This window comes from Anomaloglossus baeobatrachus, chromosome 2, assembly GCF_048569485.1.
Source record: "Anomaloglossus baeobatrachus isolate aAnoBae1 chromosome 2, aAnoBae1.hap1, whole genome shotgun sequence".
NCBI classification, from domain to species: Eukaryota; Metazoa; Chordata; class Amphibia; order Anura; family Aromobatidae; genus Anomaloglossus; species Anomaloglossus baeobatrachus.
In genome coordinates this window covers 406959145-406982318 of record NC_134354.1, presented here as the reverse complement: position 1 = coordinate 406982318, position 23174 = coordinate 406959145, and the positions used below count along the sequence as shown (strand labels likewise).

The 23174-nt window shown below is 46.0% G+C and overlaps 1 protein-coding gene across 1 annotated transcript in view; it reads left to right on the top strand.

Annotated features, from left to right (window-relative positions):
* C2H1orf94 (chromosome 2 C1orf94 homolog) overlaps positions 1-23174 on the top strand; it is a 387246-nt gene that overhangs the window by 309726 nt on the left and 54346 nt on the right. Inside the window, exon 4 of the mRNA XM_075334127.1 lies at positions 10224-10399. Within this exon, the coding sequence (XP_075190242.1) occupies positions 10224-10399 (176 nt within the window). The remainder of the gene's footprint in view (positions 1-10223; positions 10400-23174) is intronic.

The following is a 23174-nucleotide window of genomic DNA, read 5'->3' as shown; positions in this document are numbered from 1 at the left end:
TGCCAATTACACATTTGATTCTAAGTATTTTGGAGTCACTATTTAACAAGAATAAAGAAATAGAAGACATTTTTTATTTTGTTAATGATGAAACCCAAACCTTATTCCCAACACTCACCAGTCAATAGATGATAAAATAGCTCTGTTTATCCCTATGACTAAGACATCTTGAAAAAAATATTTCATGGTGACTGACTATTGTTCACGAGCACAAAAGAGGAATTTTGTAATGAAGGATTACAACAGCAGGGAACACAGACAGTACTTATCTATAGAAATGAGCAGAGTTATAGTACGTAGTTACAAGGGTAAAAGAAGTAGGTATATTATGTGGATCTGTTGTCAGTTCTCTCATTTTCTCCAGCTGCTAGTCAGTGCATTAGAAGCCCATCACTGAGCTGACAGTGAATGCACATAGTCTGCTCTAAACATCATTATAGGCAAGTAGTTCTGTGTCACCGAGGCATCTATATCACGCTAAGTGCCGCATGCCAAACTGAATTACACTGCGATTCATAGCATGATAAAACAATGGTACCTGCCATTAAAATCCTTGTCAGCTTAGCAATCACTTACAAATATCGTGAGGTTCACCGCTCTAGAAATTAATCATCCCTATGTCCACAGTATCCTCTAAAATGTGCACTGCAGTTTCATATACCAAATTCATATTGTGCTGTATTCATTACTCAAGACTGAAACTGCAACAGTAAGAAGGAGAAGTTGGGGAACGATGGAAATCACAGGATCAATAGTCATTTTAATGGTCTGCAAAATGATGCAAAACTGGAAAAAAATATATTGAAAAAAAAATCCAGATTTTTTTCAGTATTGGGTATGAATGCCACATGCAGAAATACCGGCACTCACAACTTGTTATGCTATCATTGAAGATATTAATGATTGTCAGAGGAATGTACTTTGACACGCAAATCATCACAATCCACTGCTGTCAGCTCCATTTGCAAGTGACAACCTATAATGTCCCAAATGCTCGATAAAGTTCGCAGATACTGGAGGTCATGGTAGTGTGACGCCCTGGCAAAACCAGGTTGTCACAGAGACTGCACAATTGTTCCAGGTGCAGGACTCCATCCTCCTTGGCATACCAACACAAACCCACATACAGGTACACAACATCAGCCAGCAAAGCCTAGTCACCCCCCATGACAATGGGACACACCAGTGGGCAGGGCCAAGCAGATGACGACGCCCACCTAGGGGTCTTGAGGTGTCCTGGGAGGGAACAGGTCAGTCAGAGAGAGTTGAGCAGAGAGTGAGGAAGTGAGAGGAGTGTGAACTGACAGGGTAACCAGGGGTTAGAGCCTCTGGACTACCGGACTTCTGACTAGGTGGCAGTCGGCAGACAGGGCCACAGGCAATGGAGATCCGGTCACTGGAGACCTTAAGTGGACTGGAGCAGGGTTGTAGCCCGCGAATCCGGTCTGGAGGTCATGCACAGTCGGGGTGCCTGGACCCTAGAGCAAGGACAGCTTCAAGCACCTTTCTAATTGACCAGCCGGGGACAAGATTCCAGATCTTGTCCCACAAGACTACATAGGTAAGGATGGTTGACCCTAGGGAGATCAACATCCAGCACCGCGGAGCACCATCACGTGTTTCTCAACGCAGTGATTCTAGAGCAATGCCCCCTGGACAATATGCAAAACAAGGAAGCCACGGAAACACCATCACATGTTTCTCAACGCTGGCAGGTAACTAGCCAGGTCTTTCACTGGGAAGAAACAACCATGGGAAGGGCAGTCTCCAGTCAAGGAAACCACCTATGCCAAAACATGGTATCCATCCACAGACAGCTGTTTCGGGGTATTTGCCCCTCATCATTGTGGAGTAGGATGTTGATCTCCTTAAGGTCAATCATCCTCACCTATGTAGTCTTCTACTAGGCATTGCTCCAACTAGCCAGTTTGCTACTCCACACTGAGGAGGGGCAAATACCCCGAAACAGCTGTCTGTGGATGGATACCATGTTTTGGCATAATTGGTTTCCTTGACTGGAGACTGCCCTTCCCATGGTTGTTCCTTCCCGGTGAAAGACCTGGCTAGTTACCTGCCAGCGTTGAGAAACATGTGATGGTGTCTCCGCGGCTTCCTTGTTTTGCATATTGCCCAGAGGGCATTGCTCTAGAATCACTGCGTTGAGAAGCACGTAATGGTGCTCGGCGGTGCTGGATGTTGATCTCCCTAAGGTCAACCATCCTTACCTATGTAGTCTTCTACTAGGCATTTCTCCCACTAGCCAGTTTCCTACTCCACACTGATGAGGGTCAAATACCCCGAAACAGCTGTCTGTGGATGGATACCATGTTTTGGCATAGGTGGTTTCCTTGACTGGAGACTTTCCTTCCCATGGTTGTTCCTTCCCGGTGAAAGACCTGGCTATTTACCTGCCAGCGTTGAGAAACATGTGATGGTGTTTCCGCGGCTTCCTTGTTTTGCATATTTCCCAGGGGGCATTGCTCTAGAATCACTGCGTTGAGAAACACGTGATGGTGCTCCGCGGTGCTGGATGTTGATCTCCCTAAGGTCAACCATCCTAACCTATGTAGTCTTCTCCTAGGCATTGCTCCCACTAGCCAGTTTCCTACTCCACACTTATGAGGGGCAAATACCCCGAAACAGCTGTCTGTTTATGGATACCATGTTTTGGCATAGGTGGTTTCTTGACTGGAGACTGCCCTTCCCATGGTTGTTCCTTCCCAGTGAAAGACCTGGCTAGTTACCTGTCAGCGTTCAGAAACATGTGATGGTGTCTCCGCGGCTTCCTTGTCTTGTCCCACAAGAGGCCCAGATAGAGCGAGACGGAAGCCCAACGAGGGGGATAGGGCTCCGCAATTTCCTGCTAAGATCCCACGAGTCAGTTCTCGCGGGCCACAGCTCCCTACACACAAAAATAACCGGGAGTGGACTTCCCCATTTCAAGCGGAGTAGTCAAACTAAGGACACAAACACTAAGGCGGGCTTTGCACACTACGACATCGCAGCCCGATGCTGCGATGCCGAGTGCGATAGTGCCCGCCCCCGTCGCAGCAGCGATATGTGGTGATAGCTGGCGTAGCGAAAGTTATCGCTACGCCAGCTTCACACACACACTCACCTGCCGTGCGATGTCCCTGTGGCCGGCGACCCGCCTCCTTGTTAAGGGGGCGGGTCGTGCGGCGTCACTGCGACGTCACACGGCAGGCGGCCAATCAGAGCGGAGGGGCGGAGATGAGCAGGATGTAAACATCCTGCCCATCTCCTTCCTTCCGCATATCCTACGGAAGCTGCAGTGAGGCCGGTAGGAGACGTTCCTCGCTCCTGCGACTTCACACACAGCGATGTGTGCTGCCGCAGGAGCGAGGAACAACATCGGACCGTCGCGTCAGCGTAATCATGGATTACGCCGACGCTGCACCGATGATACGATTACGACGCTTTTGCGCTCGTTAATCGTATCATCCAGCCTTTACACACTGCGATGTCGCATGCGATGCCGGAAGTGCGTCATTTTCAATTTGACCCCACCGACATCGCACCTGCGATGTCGCAGTGTGCAAAGTGCCCCTAAGTGCAGGAGGAAGGAACCCCTGTTTGCTGTACCAGGGTGTGAGACCCGAATACACTCGCCGGAGGTCACCGGTCACTGGCAATTTGGTTTACCATTTGGACTCTATGTGAATTCTTCTAGAACTGTGAGTACACCAATACCACCCAGTCCAACCCTGCAGAATACGCTCCGCAACATCCTTCCCCATACACCTGGGCCCCGGGACAACACCTCCACTACCCGTGGAGGGTATACCATCCTGCTGCCCCACTCCATCAGCCCCGGGCGTCCCATACCAAGGCAGCGGCGGTGTCCCCAACCATCACCGCAACCCACGGGTGGTGTCACTGACAAACTCTCCCCTGTAAATAAACCCTTTTATTTAGTTGTGAGGACGGACAGCTGCAAGATTTCTGGATCCCGCTACCACTCGAGCCACAGCCACGATCCCGGATTCGAGAGCCTTGAGCAGCCCCCCTGCGGTGGTCTGTCCCCCGTACGCAACGGTAGCACACTTACTTCATGCAGTCTATTCACAGTAGCACGACAACCATGTGGCCTGGCATTTTCATATTGAAAACATGCTCTTGGGAAGCTTTGGAGAAATAACCGTTCCACTGGCTACATAATTGATCTTTTCTGTCATGTAAGTGAAATTAAGCATCATAAGCCAAGCCTAAGGTGTTAGAGTCTACACAGCATTTGTCTTGAGCAGTTGATAGCTGGTGATAAGACTTGAGACCATTTGGGCAATGATAATGAAGCCTTTACAAGGAAAAGTCTTATGCGGGCATCACAAGAGACGATCTATCGTGCGATATGTTGTCTGGGACACGGTTTTCGTGACGCACATCCAGCATCGTTTACAACGTCGTCCCATGTGACACCTATGAGCGATGCAAAACGTTAGCAAATCGTGTATCATTAACACATCATTTATTTTTAAAAAGTCGTTTATTTTTCTTTGCGCCGGTTGTTCATTGTACCTGGGGCAGCACACATCGCTCTGTGTGACACCCCGGGAATGATGAACACAGCTTACCTGCATCTCGCGGCTCCCGCCGGCTATGCGGAAGGAAGGAGGTGGCGGGATGTTTATGTCCCGCTCAACTCTGTCCCTCCGCTTCTATTGGCCGGCCGCTGTGTGGCGTCGCTGTGACGCTGAACGTCCCACCCCCTTCAGGAAGTGGATGTTCGCCACCCACAGCGGCGTCGCTCATCAGGTAAGTACGTGTGATGGCGGTTTAATTACTTTGTGCTCCACGGGCAACTAATTGCCTATGACGCACAAACGACGGGGGTGGGTCCGATCGCTCATGCGATCGCATGATAGATCATCCCGTGTGACGCCCGCATAACACTGATTGTACTCCATGGATTATGATGTGTGGTAACAAAATTTATGAAACCCGGACAACTATAGTCTTCATTCCAAGTATAATAGCAGCTCAGCGGTGCATTAATTTGATTGTGGAACCAATGGTATGGCCACTTCTCCAAAGTGTCTCTGGAACTGGTTTTCAACATGACAATGTCAGACTGCATTGTTGCTTGTACTATTTTGAGCAGTCTGCAAGGTCAAAATATTCTGCTGTGGCCTGCAGCGTCTCTAGACTTGTTGAAGATGGGCGACATCTGGGATGTCATTCATCAGCAATTGTAAATGGAAGCTGCTTCTAAATAGCTCAACACACAACTATTAATGGCTAATTGGCTGGCAACAAACAAAAGTGAGTACACACTTAAATGAAAATGACCAAACTGTGCCCAAAGTGTAAATATTTTGTGTGGCCACCATTATTTTCAAGCGCTGCCTTAGCTCTCTTGGGCATTGAGTTCACTAAAGCTTCACAGGAGCCACTGGAATCCTCTTCCACTCATCAATGAAGACATCATGCATCATGCAGGTGGATGATAGAGACCTTGCACTCCTCCACCTTCCATTTGAGGATGCCCCACAAATACTCAATAGGGATTAGGTCTGAAGACATGCTTGGCCAGGGCAGCACCTTACCCTCAGTTTCTTTAGCAAAGCAGTGGTTGTCTTGGAGGTAAGTTTGGGTTTGTTATTTTATTGGAATATTACCCTGCTTTAGTATTGTCACAGTATATGTTGGCATTTATGGTTCCCTCATTGAGCTGTAGCTCTCCACAGCTGACACTCATGCAGCCCCACACCATGACACTCCCACCACCATGCTTGACTGGGGGCAACACACTTCTCTTTCTACTCCTCACCTGGTTGTTGACAAACACATTTGACACCATCTAAACTAAATAAGTTAAGCTTGGTCTCATCAGACCCCAGGACATGGTTCCAGTAATCCATGTCCTTAATCTGCTTATCTTCACGAAGCTGTTTGCAGGCTTTCTTATGCATCATTTTTAAAAGAGGCTTCCTTCTGGGATGACAGCCATTCTGACAAATTTGATTCAGTGTGCGGCATATGGTCTGAGCACTGACAGACTAACCACCCCACCCCTTTAATTTCTGCAGCAATACTGTCAGCCCTCATATGTCTATTGTGAATAGACAAGCCCTGGATATGAGTCTGAGCAAATGCACACAACTTTTCTTTGGTCGACCATTGTGACCGTTGGTCGATAATTGTGAGTCCTGTTCTACGTGGAACTTGTCTTGTTAATCCGCTGTATGTCTTGGCCACCGTGCTGCAGCTCAGTTTCAGGGTGTTGGCAATTTTTTTTATAGCCTAGGACATCTTTATGTAGAGAAACAATTATTTTTTTCAGATCCTCAGAGAATTTTTTGCCATGAGGTGCCATGTTGAACTTCCAGTGACCAGTATGAGAGAGTGTGTGAGCGATAACACCAAATTTAACACACCTGCTCCCCATTCACACCTGAGACCGCCTAACGCTAATGAGTTCATGACACCGGTGAGGGGAAATAGCTAATTGGGCATAATTTGACCATATTCACATGAAAAATACACCATGTTCTAAATTATTATGCAAATTGGATTTAAGTGTCATAGCGATTTTTTTTTTTTCTTTTTTAATGGAACTCATTGATAGTATTGATTTTTACTGATGAGTGTCGAGCAAACCTGGATGGTCCAGATGGATGGAGTAGTGGATGGCCACCATGTCCCAACAAGGCTGCGACATCAGCAAGGAGGTGGAGAAGTCATGTTTTGGGCCGGAATCATGGGGAGACAGCTGGTAGGCCCTTTCAGGGCTCCTGAAGGTGTGAAAATGACCTCTGCAAAGTATAAAGAGTTTCTGACTGACAACTTTCTTTCATGGTACAAAAAGCAGAAACATGATTTCAGGAGCATAATCATCTTCATGCATGACAAAAGATCTATGAGGGTGGGAGGCAGTTCACATCAAAATAGCAGCTCTAGGAGGCTATTTTGACGCCCTGGCAAAACCAGGTAGTCACAGAGGTTGTACAAATCTCTCTGGTACAAATCTCCATCCTACTTGGCATACCAACACAAACCCCACACGCAGGTACACCACACAGCCAGTAAAGCCTAGTCAGGGGCGGGAACACAAGAGCCGAGTGATGACAGTTGACAGTGGAGGAGTGTGGAAGTGCAGTGGAGTCAGGGGTTGGGGCGCCTGGACTACCGGACTAGGTGGCAGATGGCAAGCAGGACCACAGGCGATGGAGATCCGGTCGCGGAAGACCTGGAGTGGACCGGGGCAGGGTTGTAGCCCGCCGGTGCCGACAACGGGAATCCGGTCCAGAGGCCGTGCACAGTCGAGGTACTGGCACCTAGGACGAGGAAGGTTGCAAGCCCCCTTATTAATTGACCAGCTGAGGACAAGGTTTCAGGCCTTGTTCCACAGAAGCCCAGAGAGCGAAACGGCAGCCCAACGTGGGGGATAGGGTGTCCGTCAGAATCCACAGAAATCCCAAGGGTCAGATTTCGCGGGCCACAGCTCCCAACATACACAGTACCGGGAGTGGACTTCCCCGTTCCAAGCGGAGTTGTCCCAGTGAAGACAAAAAACTGAGTGCAGGAGGAAGGAACCCCTGTTTGCTACACCCTGGTGTGGGACCCGAATATACCCGCCGGAGGCGACCGGTGACTGGCAATTTGGTTTACCACTGGACTTGTGTGCGATTCTTTGAACTGTGAGTACACAATTTACCCCCGGTCCAACCCGGCACGTCCCCTCCAGCAGCCATTGCTCCCATGCACCTGGGCCCCGGGACTACACCTCCCCTACCCGTGGAGGGGATTCCATCCTGCTGCCCCGCTCCATCAGCCCCGGGCGCCTTATCACCAGGAAGCAGCAGTGCTAACAACTCTCACCGCAACCCACGGGTGGCGTCACCGACAAAACCATCCCCTGTAAATACTACCTTCCTAGGGTTGTGAGGACGGACGGCCGTGCGAGCCCGTGTCCGGCCACCACTCGAGCCGCAGTAACAAACTCAGATCCGAGCAGCCTCTGCAGCGGCCCGGCCCCTGTCCGCAACACTATTCTGACATCATGCAAAAAAATTCAAGCAGAAACTCTCCAAAAACTCACCAGTTCAAGGGATGCAAGTATTGTGAAGGTGATATCAAAGAAGGATTCCTATGTTAACATGTAACTTGGCCTGTTAGGATGTTTTGGATTTAAAAAGCTTTTTATTTCAGTGAATATGACCTCTAATGCTGCAAATTCTACAAATGAGCATTTTCAGTTCTTTAAAACATAAATAATGTTTAAAATTTCTACTGTGCCTAATAATTTGGAACAGTGCGTTTTGAGTTTTTTATTAATTTTGAAGATTATACTATCATTGGGAAGTTTCTTCAATAAAATTTGATGTATACTTTTATTAGACTGTCATTTGCACCGACCATTTAGGAAAATCAGAGAAAAATATCATTTGCATAATAATTTGGAACAGGGGTAGTATATGTATAGATGTACAGATGTGTGTTTTGTGTAAACTCTTAGTTACTTTGGGGAGGGGAAAGGGGTCTGGCCGATTAAACATTTTAGCACGGCTCACAGCATTATAAAATCTAATTTCAAAATAGAATCCAAGATACTTAGTCACTTTCTAGACTGAAATACACATATACCTTGACTTATCTTTTTGTCTCGAGATATCCTGAGATAAGATGAGTGGAGCAAAATGACTAGCTTTGAAAAAAAACCGTATATGTTGCTGTTACTTTAGCAGGTCATCTCGCTCCATTTCTCTCATGATCTTGTCCCAGGCCAAGAGAGTGTTTATGTTCATTACATTTGTAGTACTCTCAATCTCCTTTCTCATTAAATAAGGACTGGTTATAAAATGCTCCTATAGCAAAATACTTCATAATCTCTATTCATTAGAAGGAATTCTCAATTGCCCAAATTTATAATTATTATAGGGCTCTTCAATATTCCACACTTAATTTACAAATCTACATACTTCTCATAAATTGTTATTCTGGCACAATAGAATGCTTATTTCCATGATAACAGACTATATTATTAAAGGGAACCTGTCATTTTCCAATAATGCTATTAACTTGCAGATATAGAGATAATTTGCAGGTTAATAGCATTATGAAAGCACCCAACAGCAGTGGCAGTGTAGTGCAAGTGTGGCAGTTTGAGAAAACAAACCTTATTTCTCCCAGTACCTGCCAGAATTCAGTCATGCAGGCATGTCTGAAATAATTACAGTCACTGCTCATAGCACTGAGAGTTGCGGCACTGATTGAAAGACAGCTGTGGAGTCATGCTCTGCAAAGTCAGTGTCATGATTCTAGCATGGCTCTGACGCTGCAGAGCCAGTGCATGTATTTTGTCTCCGGGGTTAGGACTAATGGGAGGGGCCTGTTCGGTCATTCCTCGTTCCGGAGGTCGCGCCACCATATCTTAGTGTTGTTACTTCCAGGAAACCACCAGTAATAGTTCCTGCCCTGCAGCATGCGCAATTGGTACATGTGTTTTTGCTCTGATCAAGTCCCTCTACCCAGTACTCCTCTCCCTGACCTCCGTCCCACCTGTCTTGTCTGACCTCCCTGTCCTCCTGACCCTTGTTCTGTGCTGTGTCCACGCCTCTGCTCCCTCCTCTTTACTTACTTGTCCTCCCAGCCTCTGACCTCGGTTTGTTTTCTGACTACGGCTCTGCTCCCCTTCGGCTCCTGACATGACCTCCTGGTTTCCTGGTTTCGGCTTGCTTACTCCTCTGTGCAGATGTGACATCCCAGCATAGACCTTGGCATGATCTACTATCCCTGCACTTGTGCTAGCGACCTCTAGTGGGCTTCTGTCTTACTGCACTAAGGAGATCTTTTTTTCTGCACCCTCTAGTGGTAGTTTGACAGTCAGCTATTGGTCAGTGTTGGGGTGTTATCACACATAACCCTTTAGGTGTTGTGAGCGGTGACTGTAATTGCACCGGACATGCATGCATGACTTGGTTAAGTTTTAATTAGTTGTCTGCTTTTATTGAATTAGTTTTATAATGTTTACAAATTAAATATTGCTATAAATAAGTGTGAACATGATTAATAAATAGTTTATTAATTGGGAGCTGATAAAACCATCCTATTCGCAGTGCTAACTTTTATTTTATCAATTCTAATAGTGCATGTTTATCATCTGTTTTATCAGTACACCTCAAAAGTATCTTCTATTAAATTTAGGGTCACTTACTTTTTTTTTATTACATTGCCTACATACTGTTTTTTTTTTAAACCCGCAGCAAGCTTCTCGGCCTATGTTTTATATGCCATATCGTCCGATGACACCTTACATGCCATATATGCATCCATACTACCAGATGAGAGGGTTTCAAGATCCCAACCCAGTTATCAGACCACATTGTTGGCCTACAATGGCAGGTGATGGACCCCAATGTCACTTACCTCGTCCTTACTGGTAAGTATTTTCTTTTATTTTTTAAATGTATTAAAATTTAAACCTTTATTTAAGAATCTTTGTTGGATATCTTATCCCTGAGCCTCTCTCCTTCACTCTGGAAAAACAACAGAAATCCAACTTGGTGAAAACAAGACAGACTGCCAGCTCACTGAAGTATTACATTACAGCTGCCTTTTTATATGTATGGAGCGAGAGATATGTGGAGGCGAAGGGAGGAGCATAGTGAAAAATATAGCTGGATTCACATCTACCCAGCTTAGTACTGCTATAAGATATCCTACATTCTGCAGCTGCTTATGATCATGTGCAACATAAACACAGGCGAGCAGGAATCCTTTATGTGTCTGCATTCAAAGTATGTGAAACAGGGTGCCAGAGGGCTCTGTAGTCATAGTCAGGCTGGCAGCCATATTCTGCACTCTGGCCTGTTACAGAAAGTTTGTGTCCCTGATTAATCATGTGGGGTGCATTTTCCTTATTTGCTGGCCGCAGTATTCCGGTTTCCTCCGTCTATGAGAGTCTGTCACACAGAATCAGGTGACAAATGTTGCTTTATAAAACTAAACTTTTACTTGATAGAACTTCTTATTCACTGGTCATATGTTATATTAGACACATTCACTTCTATTGGTTTACTTCTGACTGTAATGTACTTCAAGGCTCTTCTCTCTTTTTTCCTAGACTGCCAGTAAGTTAACTGCTTTCTTCAGTTCCCAGGGTCCTCAGTTGTAGGTTTCCAGTACCTTCAGGGTCCCGTCTCTCTCAGTCCCGCACACGACATCTGTGCTTCCTCATCCAGAGTGGTTCAGTAGTTCGGATGTCAGTCTTGGGTCACCCTACTCAAGCTTCATGCTGCAGACATTCAGGGAGTCTTCCTGTAGAGGACTCTTCAAGTCCAGGCCATGATGTCCTCATTTGCCCTACTCAGCCTTCACTGACTTCCCTTTTTCTGTCTCTGTATTTTCCACACTCTTCAACTCCTAGCAACTTCTCCTGAAGCTAGACCTGTGCTTGACCCCTGGTGCCCCTGCACTATGCTGCAGACTGAGCTACCCAGACAAGTATCCGACATAACATATCAGACTCTGCTACATCTACAGTAGATCTACTTAACACTTCTACCTTATCACTAAACAGGAACACTACATGTTATATAACAGAGAGAGAGGGGAGCCAGCACGATCTGAAATTGGCATGCATCATATAAAAAGTGAAAATTCACAGATTTATTCCAACTGTACTACAATAAAAAAATGAGATTTTTAGCAAATAATTGATCAATTTTTTGAGCCACCCCTGCCAACGTCACGGCAAATCTCAATAGGGGGGTCCTACTCTACATTCTGTATTTCATGTGCCATGCGGCCTCCTAGATAAAGTTAAAAGCAGAACCATAATAGAGCACACATACCTGTATATAACCGCTTTTATGTTGCAAAAAGGCACTTGTGGATAGAGACCAGCCCAGGTCCCAGCATGTGGAGCAAGCTCTGCACCATACCAGGACTATATCAGAACTGATCCTCCCAGTGCCAAACAGCAACCATTGATAAAGGCGGACCAGATCCAAGATGGTGCTTAATTAGCATTGCCTGTGGAAAGGGGTGAGGTAACTGAATCTGAACAGCTACCAACAGGAGGAATACAAAGCAAACCAAAATCAGGCGTGCATGGCATGGTGGTGACCGGCCACCAGAATTTGTAGCATAACTACGACCAAACAGAGAGAGAGGGGAGCCAGCACGATCTGAAATTGGCATGCATCATATAAAAAGTGAAAATTCACAGATTTATTCCAACTGTACTACAATAAAAAAATGAGATTTTTAGCAAATAATTGATCAATTTTTTGAGCCACCCCTGCCAACGTCACGGCAAATCTCAATAGGGGGGTCCTACTCTACATTCTGTATTTCATGTGCCATGCGGCCTCCTAGATAAAGTTAAAAGCAGAACCATAATAGAGCACACATACCTGTATATAACCGCTTCTATGTTGCAAAAAGGCACTTGTGGATAGAGACCAGCCCAGGTCCCAGCATGTGGAGCAAGCTCTGCACCATACCAGGACTATATCAGAACTGATCCTCCCAGTGCCAAACAGCAACCATTGATAAAGGCGGACCAGATCCAAGATGGTGCTTAATTAGCATTGCCTGTGGAAAGGGGTGAGGTAACTGAATCTGAACAGCTACCAACAGGAGGAATACAAAGCAAACCAAAATCAGGCGTGCATGGCATGGTGGTGACCGGCCACCAGAATTTGTAGCATAACTACGACCAAACAGAGAGAGAGGGGAGCCAGCACGATCTGAAATTGGCATGCATCATATAAAAAGTGAAAATTCACAGATTTATTCCAACTGTACTACAATAAAAAAATGAGATTTTTAGCAAATAATTGATCAATTTTTTGAGCCACCCCTGCCAACGTCACGGCAAATCTCAATAGGGGGGTCCTACTCTACATTCTGTATTTCATGTGCCATGCGGCCTTCTAGATAAAGTTAAAAGCAGAACCATAATAGAGCACACATACCTGTATATAACCGCTTCTATGTTGCAAAAAGGCACTTGTGGATAGAGACCAGCCCAGGTCCCAGCATGTGGAGCAAGCTGGTTCCCTTTTTTTCTCTGTTTTGACCATAGTTATGCTACAAATCTGGTGTCTGACCAACACCATACCATGCACGCCTGATTTTGGCTTGCAATATATTCCTCCTGTTGGTAGCTGTTCAGACTCAGTTACCTCACCCCTTTCCACAGGCAATGCTAATTAAGCACCATTCTTGGATCTGGTCCGCCTTTATCAATGGTTGCTGTTTGACACTGGGAGGATCAGTTCTGATATAGTCCTGGTATGTGTAGGGCTTGCTCCACATGCTGGGACCTGGGCTGGTCTCTATCCACAAGTGCCTTTTTTGCAACATGGAAGCGGCTATATACAGGTTGCAGGTGTGTGTGCTCCATTATGGTTCTGCTTTTAACTTTATCTAGGAGGCCGCATGGCACATGAAATACAGAATGTAGAGTAGGACCCCCCTATTGAGATTTGCCGTGACGTTGGCAGGGGTGGCTCAAAAAATTGATCAATTATTTGCTAAAAATCTCATTTTTTTATTATAGTACAGTTGGAATAAATTTGTGAATTTTCACTTTTTATATGATGCATGCCAATTTCAGATCGTGCTGGTTCCCTTTTTTTCTCTGTTTTGACCGTAGTTATGCTACAAATCTGGTGTCTGACCAACACCATACCATGCACGCCTGATTTTGGCTTGCAATATATTCCTCCTGTTGGTAGCTGTTCAGACTCAGTTACCTCACCCCTTTCCACAGGCAATGCTAATTAAGCACCATTCTTGGATCTGGTCCGCCTTTATCAATGGTTGCTGTTTGACACTGGGAGGATCAGTTCTGATATAGTCCTGGTATGTGTAGGGCTTGCTCCACATGCTGGGACCTGGGCTGGTCTCTATCCACAAGTGCCTTTTTTGCAACATGGAAGCGGCTATATACAGGTTGCAGGTGTGTGTGCTCCATTATGGTTCTGCTTTTAACTTTATCTAGGAGGCCGCATGGCACATGAAATACAGAATATAGAGTAGGACCCCCCTATTGAGATTTGCCGTGACGTTGGCAGGGGTGGCTCAAAAAATTGATCAATTATTTGCTAAAAATCTCATTTTTTTATTATAGTACAGTTGGAATAAATTTGTGAATTTTCACTTTTTATATGATGCATGCCAATTTCAGATCGTGCTGGTTCCCTTTTTTTCTCTGTTTTGACCGTAGTTATGCTACAAATCTGGTGTCTGACCAACACCATACCATGCACGCCTGATTTTGGCTTGCAATATATTCCTCCTGTTGGTAGCTGTTCAGACTCAGTTACCTCACCCCTTTCCACAGGCAATGCTAATTAAGCACCATTCTTGGATCTGGTCCGCCTTTATCAATGGTTGCTGTTTGACACTGGGAGGATCAGTTCTGATATAGTCCTGGTATGTGTAGGGCTTGCTCCACATGCTGGGACCTGGGCTGGTCTCTATCCACAAGTGCCTTTTTTGCAACATGGAAGCGGCTATATACAGGTTGCAGGTGTGTGTGCTCCATTATGGTTCTGCTTTTAACTTTATCTAGGAGGCCGCATGGCACATGAAATACAGAATGTAGAGTAGGACCCCCCTATTGAGATTTGCCGTGACGTTGGCAGGGGTGGCTCAAAAAATTGATCAATTATTTGCTAAAAATCTCATTTTTTTATTATAGTACAGTTGGAATAAATTTGTGAATTTTCACTTTTTATATGATGCATGCCAATTTCAGATCGTGCTGGTTCCCTTTTTTTCTCTGTTTTGACCGTAGTTATGCTACAAATCTGGTGTCTGACCAACACCATACCATGCACGCCTGATTTTGGCTTGCAATATATTCCTCCTGTTGGTAGCTGTTCAGACTCAGTTACCTCACCCCTTTCCACAGGCAATGCTAATTAAGCACCATTCTTGGATCTGGTCCGCCTTTATCAATGGTTGCTGTTTGACACTGGGAGGATCAGTTCTGATATAGTCCTGGTATGTGTAGGGCTTGCTCCACATGCTGGGACCTGGGCTGGTCTCTATCCACAAGTGCCTTTTTTGCAACATGGAAGCGGCTATATACAGGTTGCAGGTGTGTGTGCTCCATTATGGTTCTGCTTTTAACTTTATCTAGGAGGCCGCATGGCACATGAAATACAGAATATAGAGTAGGACCCCCCTATTGAGATTTGCCGTGACGTTGGCAGGGGTGGCTCAAAAAATTGATCAATTATTTGCTAAAAATCTCATTTTTTTATTATAGTACAGTTGGAATAAATTTGTGAATTTTCACTTTTTATATGATGCATGCCAATTTCAGATCGTGCTGGTTCCCCTTTTTTTCTCTGTTTTGACCGTAGTTATGCTACAAATCTGGTGTCTGACCAACACCATACCATGCACGCCTGATTTTGGCTTGCAATATATTCCTCCTGTTGGTAGCTGTTCAGACTCAGTTACCTCACCCCTTTCCACAGGCAATGCTAATTAAGCACCATTCTTGGATCTGGTCCGCCTTTATCAATGGTTGCTGTTTGACACTGGGAGGATCAGTTCTGATATAGTCCTGGTATGTGTAGGGCTTGCTCCACATGCTGGGACCTGGGCTGGTCTCTATCCACAAGTGCCTTTTTTGCAACATGGAAGCGGCTATATACAGGTTGCAGGTGTGTGTGCTCCATTATGGTTCTGCTTTTAACTTTATCTAGGAGGCCGCATGGCACATGAAATACAGAATGTAGAGTAGGACCCCCCTATTGAGATTTGCCGTGACGTTGGCAGGGGTGGCTCAAAAAATTGATCAATTATTTGCTAAAAATCTCATTTTTTTATTATAGTACAGTTGGAATAAATTTGTGAATTTTCACTTTTTATATGATGCATGCCAATTTCAGATCGTGCTGGTTCCCTTTTTTTCTCTGTTTTGACCGTAGTTATGCTACAAATCTGGTGTCTGACCAACACCATACCATGCACACCTGATTTTGGCTTGCAATATATTCCTCCTGTTGGTAGCTGTTCAGACTCAGTTACCTCACCCCTTTCCACAGGCAATGCTAATTAAGCACCATTCTTGGATCTGGTCCGCCTTTATCAATGGTTGCTGTTTGACACTGGGAGGATCAGTTCTGATATAGTCCTGGTATGTGTAGGGCTTGCTCCACATGCTGGGACCTGGGCTGGTCTCTATCCACAAGTGCCTTTTTTGCAACATGGAAGCGGCTATATACAGGTTGCAGGTGTGTGTGCTCCATTATGGTTCTGCTTTTAACTTTATCTAGGAGGCCGCATGGCACATGAAATACAGAATGTAGAGTAGGACCCCCCTATTGAGATTTGCCGTGACGTTGGCAGGGGTGGCTCAAAAAATTGATCAATTATTTGCTAAAAATCTCATTTTTTTATTATAGTACAGTTGGAATAAATTTGTGAATTTTCACTTTTTATATGATGCATGCCAATTTCAGATCGTGCTGGTTCCCTTTTTTTTTCTCTGTTTTGACCGTAGTTATGCTACAAATCTGGTGTCTGACCAACACCATACCATGCACGCCTGATTTTGGCTTGCAATATATTCCTCCTGTTGGTAGCTGTTCAGACTCAGTTACCTCACCCCTTTCCACAGGCAATGCTAATTAAGCACCATTCTTGGATCTGGTCCGCCTTTATCAATGGTTGCTGTTTGACACTGGGAGGATCAGTTCTGATATAGTCCTGGTATGTGTAGGGCTTGCTCCACATGCTGGGACCTGGGCTGGACTCTATCCACAAGTGCCTTTTTTGCAACATGGAAGCGGCTATATACAGGTTGCAGGTGTGTGTGCTCCATTATGGTTCTGCTTTTAACTTTATCTAGGAGGCCGCATGGCACATGAAATACAGAATGTAGAGTAGGACCCCCCTATTGAGATTTGCCGTGACGTTGGCAGGGGTGGCTCAAAAAATTGATCAATTATTTGCTAAAAATCTCATTTTTTTATTATAGTACAGTTGGAATAAATTTGTGAATTTTCACTTTTTATATGATGCATGCCAATTTCAGATCGTGCTGGTTCCCTTTTTTTTTTTTTTTCTATGTTATATAACAGCTTTACATTTAGACAACATGGTGGCATCTTTCGGGGTTAGGAGTATCCAAGCACCGATCACCCTCTTACATATGCAAGCCATCACAGCAGCTAATCCTCACCTATATAGCTCAGATGTCACTTAAAAATGGAAAAAGAGCCAAGGTAAACTGGTAAAGGTATAGTATATGTGTCGCCCGGGGACCAGGGGGTACTCAGATCCGGGCCACAGGGTCACTTCTGTGGGTATCACGGTAGCGTGACCCGGTCTGTGATCCCTGGCTCCACAGTAAAAGGGGATTTGGTAAGGGAAATTGTCCGTGACGCCACCCACGGTTGTGGTGAGGTTGGAACACCACCGCTGCTCTGGACGGGGATCCCGGGAGCGATGGTATGGAGCAGCTAGATGTTAGTTCTCCCCTCCGTGGGTAGGGGGTTGGTTGTCCCGGGGCCCGGTGATGGGGTAAGCAGGGAGCAGGGCGCAGTGCTGCAGTGCGGTGCCCGGGGGCACGGGTGTACTCACAAGTAAGTCACACGGAGTTACTGGTAAACTAGGAATTGCTGGTGTCCGCAGCCTTCGGTACGGGGGTGTTAGTGTCCCACACACGGTGCAGCAGCCCTTGTTGTTCTTTCCCTGCAGCCAGGTGCCTTTCTCTCCACTCTCTTCCTCCTCAGCCGGGAATGGGGAATCCACTCCCCTGTAGTGATCCGGGTACCCAGGTACCGAGGGGCCACCGCCCTGCTCCGGCTACCTCTGGCCCCTTCCTCACTACAGCCTGTCCCGGCCCTCTCGGAGCACGCTTTGCTTTCAGCCTGAGAGCTACAGCTCCAGGCTCCACTTCTGTCTGCTTCTCCAACACTCTGCTCCAGCCCCTCCCCTCTGCTCTGCTTTTCTCCTACCCTGGGGGATGTGGTTTGTCTTGCTGCATCGGTGTGGGATCAGATTACCAAGGAGGATTAACTCTTTCTGTGACAACCTGGCTGTGCCAGGGCGTCACACACCCCCTTGGTAAAACACGGCCCGTCCTCGGGCCGTCTAGGCACCAACATTTATTAAAACTGGAAAAAGGAAAAATAAACACATTACAATCATACATCTTCCCACATTGGGAGGTACGTTTTCTAAAACTTTAAACCGTTCTGCCACCCCACACCTGCGGAGCAGATGGCCTCCTCCTGAACTTGAGGGCGTTCAACAGGGGTGACAGTCCATAAAACAGTCAACTTTTTAACTTGTGGGTAGCCGTCCATGCTCCACTACCACTGCCGCTGCCGCCACTCCCAGTACGGGGCACGGGTTTCGTGCTCTGCCTCCTGCTCAGAAGCCAGGCCCACATGGATGCCCTCAGCGCCGGCTACAACCGGCCTCGCTAACTGCCGAGGGCTCCATCTCTCACTGGCCTGCTCCTCCTCTCTGCAGGTGCACTCCGGCTGCCCCACAGCCGTGACGGGGTACCTGGGAGCGGCTGGCGCCACATCTGGGGCAGACTTCCAATCGGGTGCCACCTCCGTTGCGGCCGGGCGGGCTGCCGGAGCCGTCGTCATCTCCGTCGCGGCCGGGCGGACTGCCGGAGCCGGGTAAGATGTCATCGGGGTTGCGGCTACTACTTGTCCAGGAACGGAATTAGGCAAAGTCCTGGCGTCCCTGCCTTTACAGTCCTAGTCACATGAACTGCAGTTCCTTCCTACGGCTCCCCCTTGGTACTCGGGAGCAGTCCTTCTAGCAACTTTTAAAGTTTTTCTTTCGCTTCCGGTCCTCCGGAGCTTCACTTCCGCCCGCGTTCTCAGGGGGCGGAGCCTCTTTTTTGCGCCCACCGCTTGGGGAAGAAGGCGCTGGGCGGGAGATTTTCGCGCCCAAAATGGCGGCAAAGATGGCGACTTTCAAAATTTTTGCAGCGGAACACCGCTGACAGTCCAAAACAAGGCGTACTTCCTCCAGGTAACTGGATGGGTTCGATCCTGTTCGTGACGCCAAATGTGTCGCCCGGGGACCAGGGGGTACTCAGATCCGGGCCACAGGGTCACTTCTGTGGGTATCACGGTAGCGTGACCCGGTCTGTGATCCCAGGCTCCACAGTAAAAGGGGATTTGGTAAGGGAATTTGTCCGTGACGCCACCCACGGTTGTGGTGAGGTTGGAACACCACTGCTGCTCTGGACGGGGATCCCGGGAGCGATGGTATGGAGCAGCTAGATGTTAGTTCTCCCCTCCGTGCGTAGGGGGTTGGTTGTCCCGGGGCCCGGTGATGGGGTAAGCAGGGAGCAGGGCGCAGTGCTGCAGTGCGGTGCCCGAGGGCACGGGTGTACTCACAAGTAAGTCACACGGTTGTCACTGGTAAACTAGGAATTGCTGGTGTCCGCAGCCTTCGGTACGGGGGTGTTAGTGTCCCACACACGGTGCAGCATCCCTTGTTGTTCTTTCCCTGAAGCCAGGTGCCTTTCTCTCCACTCTCTTCCTCTTTCTCCTCAGCCGGGAACGGGGAATCCACTCCCCTGTAGTGATCCGGGTACCCAGGTACCGAGGGGCCACCGCCCTGCTCCGGCTACCTCTGGCCCCTTCCTCACTACAGCCTGTCCCGGCCCTCTCGGAGCACGCTTTGCTTTCAGCCTGGGAGCTACAGCTCCAGGCTCCACTTCTGTCTGCTTCTCCAACACTCTGCTCCAGCCCCTCCCCTCTGCTCTGCTTTTCTCCTACCCTGGGTGGTGTGGTTTGTCTTGCTGCATCGGTGTGGGATCAGATTACCAAGGAGGATTAACTCTTTCTGTGACAACCTGGCTGTGCCAGGGCGTCACATGTACATTTTTTAAAATGGCAATAAATAGTTTGATATCTTATATGGCTCCATGGTTAGCACCGCAGCCTTGCAGCGCTGGGGTCCTGGGTTCTAGTCCCACTAAGGACAACATCTACAAGGCGTCTGTATGTTCTCCCCGTGTTTGCGTGTGTTTCCTCCAGATTCTCCGGTTTCCTCCCACACTCCAAAAACATACTGATAGGGAATTTAGATTGTGAGCCCCAATGGGGACAGTGTTACATAGTTACTAAGAATGAAAAAAGACCTAGTTCCATCTAGTTCAACCTTCCTCCACCAGTCTACATTTGGTCACTAAGTCATTTATAACCAACAATGTTTTGTGTACTGAGGAAATCATCCAGCCCTTTTTTGAAAGCTGTTATAGTATCTGCCATTACTACCTCTTGTGGTAGGGCATTCCACAGTCTGACTGCTCTAACTGTAAAGAACCCTTTCCTATTTAGCTTTCGGAATCGCTTTTCTTCCACTCGCAGTGAATGCCCCCTGGTCCTTAGTACTGTCTTCGGAAGAAATAAGTCATGTGCCAGTCCTTTATATTGACCACACATGTATTTATACATATAAATGAGATCTCCTCTGAGACGTCTTTTTTCTAAGCTAAACATATCTAACTTTTTCAACCTGTCATCATATGGGAGGCCTTCCATTCCTTGTAGTAGTCTAGTTGCCTTCCTTTGAACTGACTTTAACTTCTGAATGTCCTTTTTAAAATGTGAAGCCCAAAACTGAATCCCATATTCCAGATGTGGCCTTACAAGTGATTTATAGAGGGGTAACAATACGTTGGGATCACGGGATCTAATCTCTCTTTTTATACACCCTAGAATCTTGTTTGCTTTTGCAGCTGCTGCTTGACATTGAGTGCTGCTGCTCAGCTTATTTGTAATGAGAATACCCAAGTCCTTCTCCTGTTCTGTAGTCCCGAGTTTACTTCCATTTAATGTATACGCAGTTATAGGATTACTCCATCCTAGGTGCATTACTTTACATTTATCAACATTAAATCTCATATGCCAAGTATCTGCCCATTCTGACATCTTATCCAGATCTTTTTGTAATATTGTACTATCAAGGTCAGTTTTTAATATCCTGCATAGTTTGGTGTCATCAGCAAAGACTGACACTTTACTATCAATCCCATCCGCAAGGTCATTAATAAAGAGATTAAAAAGAATTGGTCCTAGCACAGATCCCTGCGGCACCCCACTGCTGACTGTGGCCCATTTAGAGAATGTTCCATTTATGACTACTCTTTGTTTCCTATCTTTTAGCCAATTCCTTACCCAGTTGCATATAGTTTCCCCTAGTACTTGCTTCTGGAGCTTTAGTATAAGGCTATTATGTGGTACAGTATCAAATGCCATTGCAAAGTCCAAATAAATCACATCAGCTGCATTACCAATATCCAGGTTTGCACTTACCCACTCATAGAACCCCAACAGGTTGGTTAGACACGATTTATCTTTCATGAATCCATGCTGTCTATCAGTTATTATATTATTTTCTGCAATATATTTTTGCATGTCATCCCTTAAAATGCCCTCAAAAACTTTGCATACTACTGATGTCAGGCTTACTGGATGGTAGTTGCCTGGATTGCCTCTTACCTTTCTTAAATATCGGTACCACATCAGCAATCCTCCAATCCTGAGGCACCAACCCTGTTACAAGCGAGTCTAAAAAGATGAGATACAGCGGTCTGTCAATTACAGAGCTCAATTCCCTCAATATTCGTGGATGAATGCCATCTGGCCCTGGGGATTTGTCAATGTTTAATTTACTCAGACGTAGGCGTACTTCTTCTTGTGTTAAATTAATTATATCGGGTGGTGAACTTTGATTTTTCACTTGTTGAATGATGCCTGGTACAGTCAGTTCCTTGGTGAACACAGATGAGAAATGCCTATTTAATATCTCAGTCTTTTGTTTGTCCTCTATAACTAACTTGTTATTATTATTGTTATGTTTTCCTTTTGGCATTAATGTATTTATAAAAGATTTTGGGATTTATTTTAATGTCATTGGTGATTTTTGTTTCAGTAGCTAGTTTTGCTTGTTTGATTTCTTTTTTGCATTGCCTATTGATATCTTTATACTCCTGAAATGCTATTTCTGTATTCTCAGCCTTCAAGATTTTAAACGCCCTTTGTTTTTGTTTTATTATACTTTGTACAGTCTTATTTATCCATAGTGGTTTCTTTTTATTCCGGGACATTTTATTACCAGAGGGTATAAGTTTTTTACAGGACTCTAGCAGTATATCCTTAAACTTTCCCCATTTATGTTCAGTATCCCCAGTTACCATGACTTTGTCCCGATCTACACATTTAAGCTGTTCCCTTAATTTGTTGAATCAGCTTTCCTAAAATTCCAGGTTTTAGCATTTCCCCTTTGAAATGTTCTATTGAATATTACGTTGAAGCTTACCATATTATGATCGCTGGTGCTCAAGTGCTCCCAGACCTGTAGATCTGAAATTGTATCTGGTCTATTTGGCAGGACCAGATCTAGCAAATTATCTCCCCTCGTCGGTTCATCTACCATCTGAGAGAGGAAATGGTCTTGAATGGTAGATAAGAATTTACAGCTTTTAGCACAACCAGAAGGTTCTATGCCCCACTGTATGTCTGGATAGTTGAAATCCCCCATAATAAGAACCCAATTATTATTATTAGCTGCCTTTTCAATTTGTTCCAGCATTTCACCCTCTATTTGTTCAGGTATGTTAGGAGGCTTATAGCAAACTCCAATTAGCATTTTTCCATTATTCCCCTCCCCATGTACATTTACCCATACTGACTCTACATTGTTGCAGTTCCCCCCAATGTCATCATTCAACACAGGTTTTAGGTTAGATTTGATAAATATACACACCCCACCACCTTTTTTGTCTTTCCTGTCCCTGTTAAATGTACTATAACCCTGTATGTTTGTCACCCAGTCATGGCTTTCATCTAGAAAGGTTTCCATAATGCCCACCACATCGTAATCCATGGTTGACATAAGAGTCTCCAATTCATTCATTTTGTTTGCAAAACTTCTTGCATTTGCTAGTAGACATTTAATCCTATTAACACCTTTATTACTCCTAGCCTCCCTACATTCCTTGCATGTTCCATCCCCCCCAATCCTTCATTGACCCCTACCATCTCACAGTCTCTATCTGCTCTATCTATCCCCTTTTTTTGCTCCACTACCCTCCCTCCCCCCAGATCCTAGTTTAAAAGCTCCTCCATCCGTCTGACCATTTTCTCCCCCAGCACAGCTGCACCTTCCCCATTGAGGTGCAGCTTGTCCCTACCGTAGAG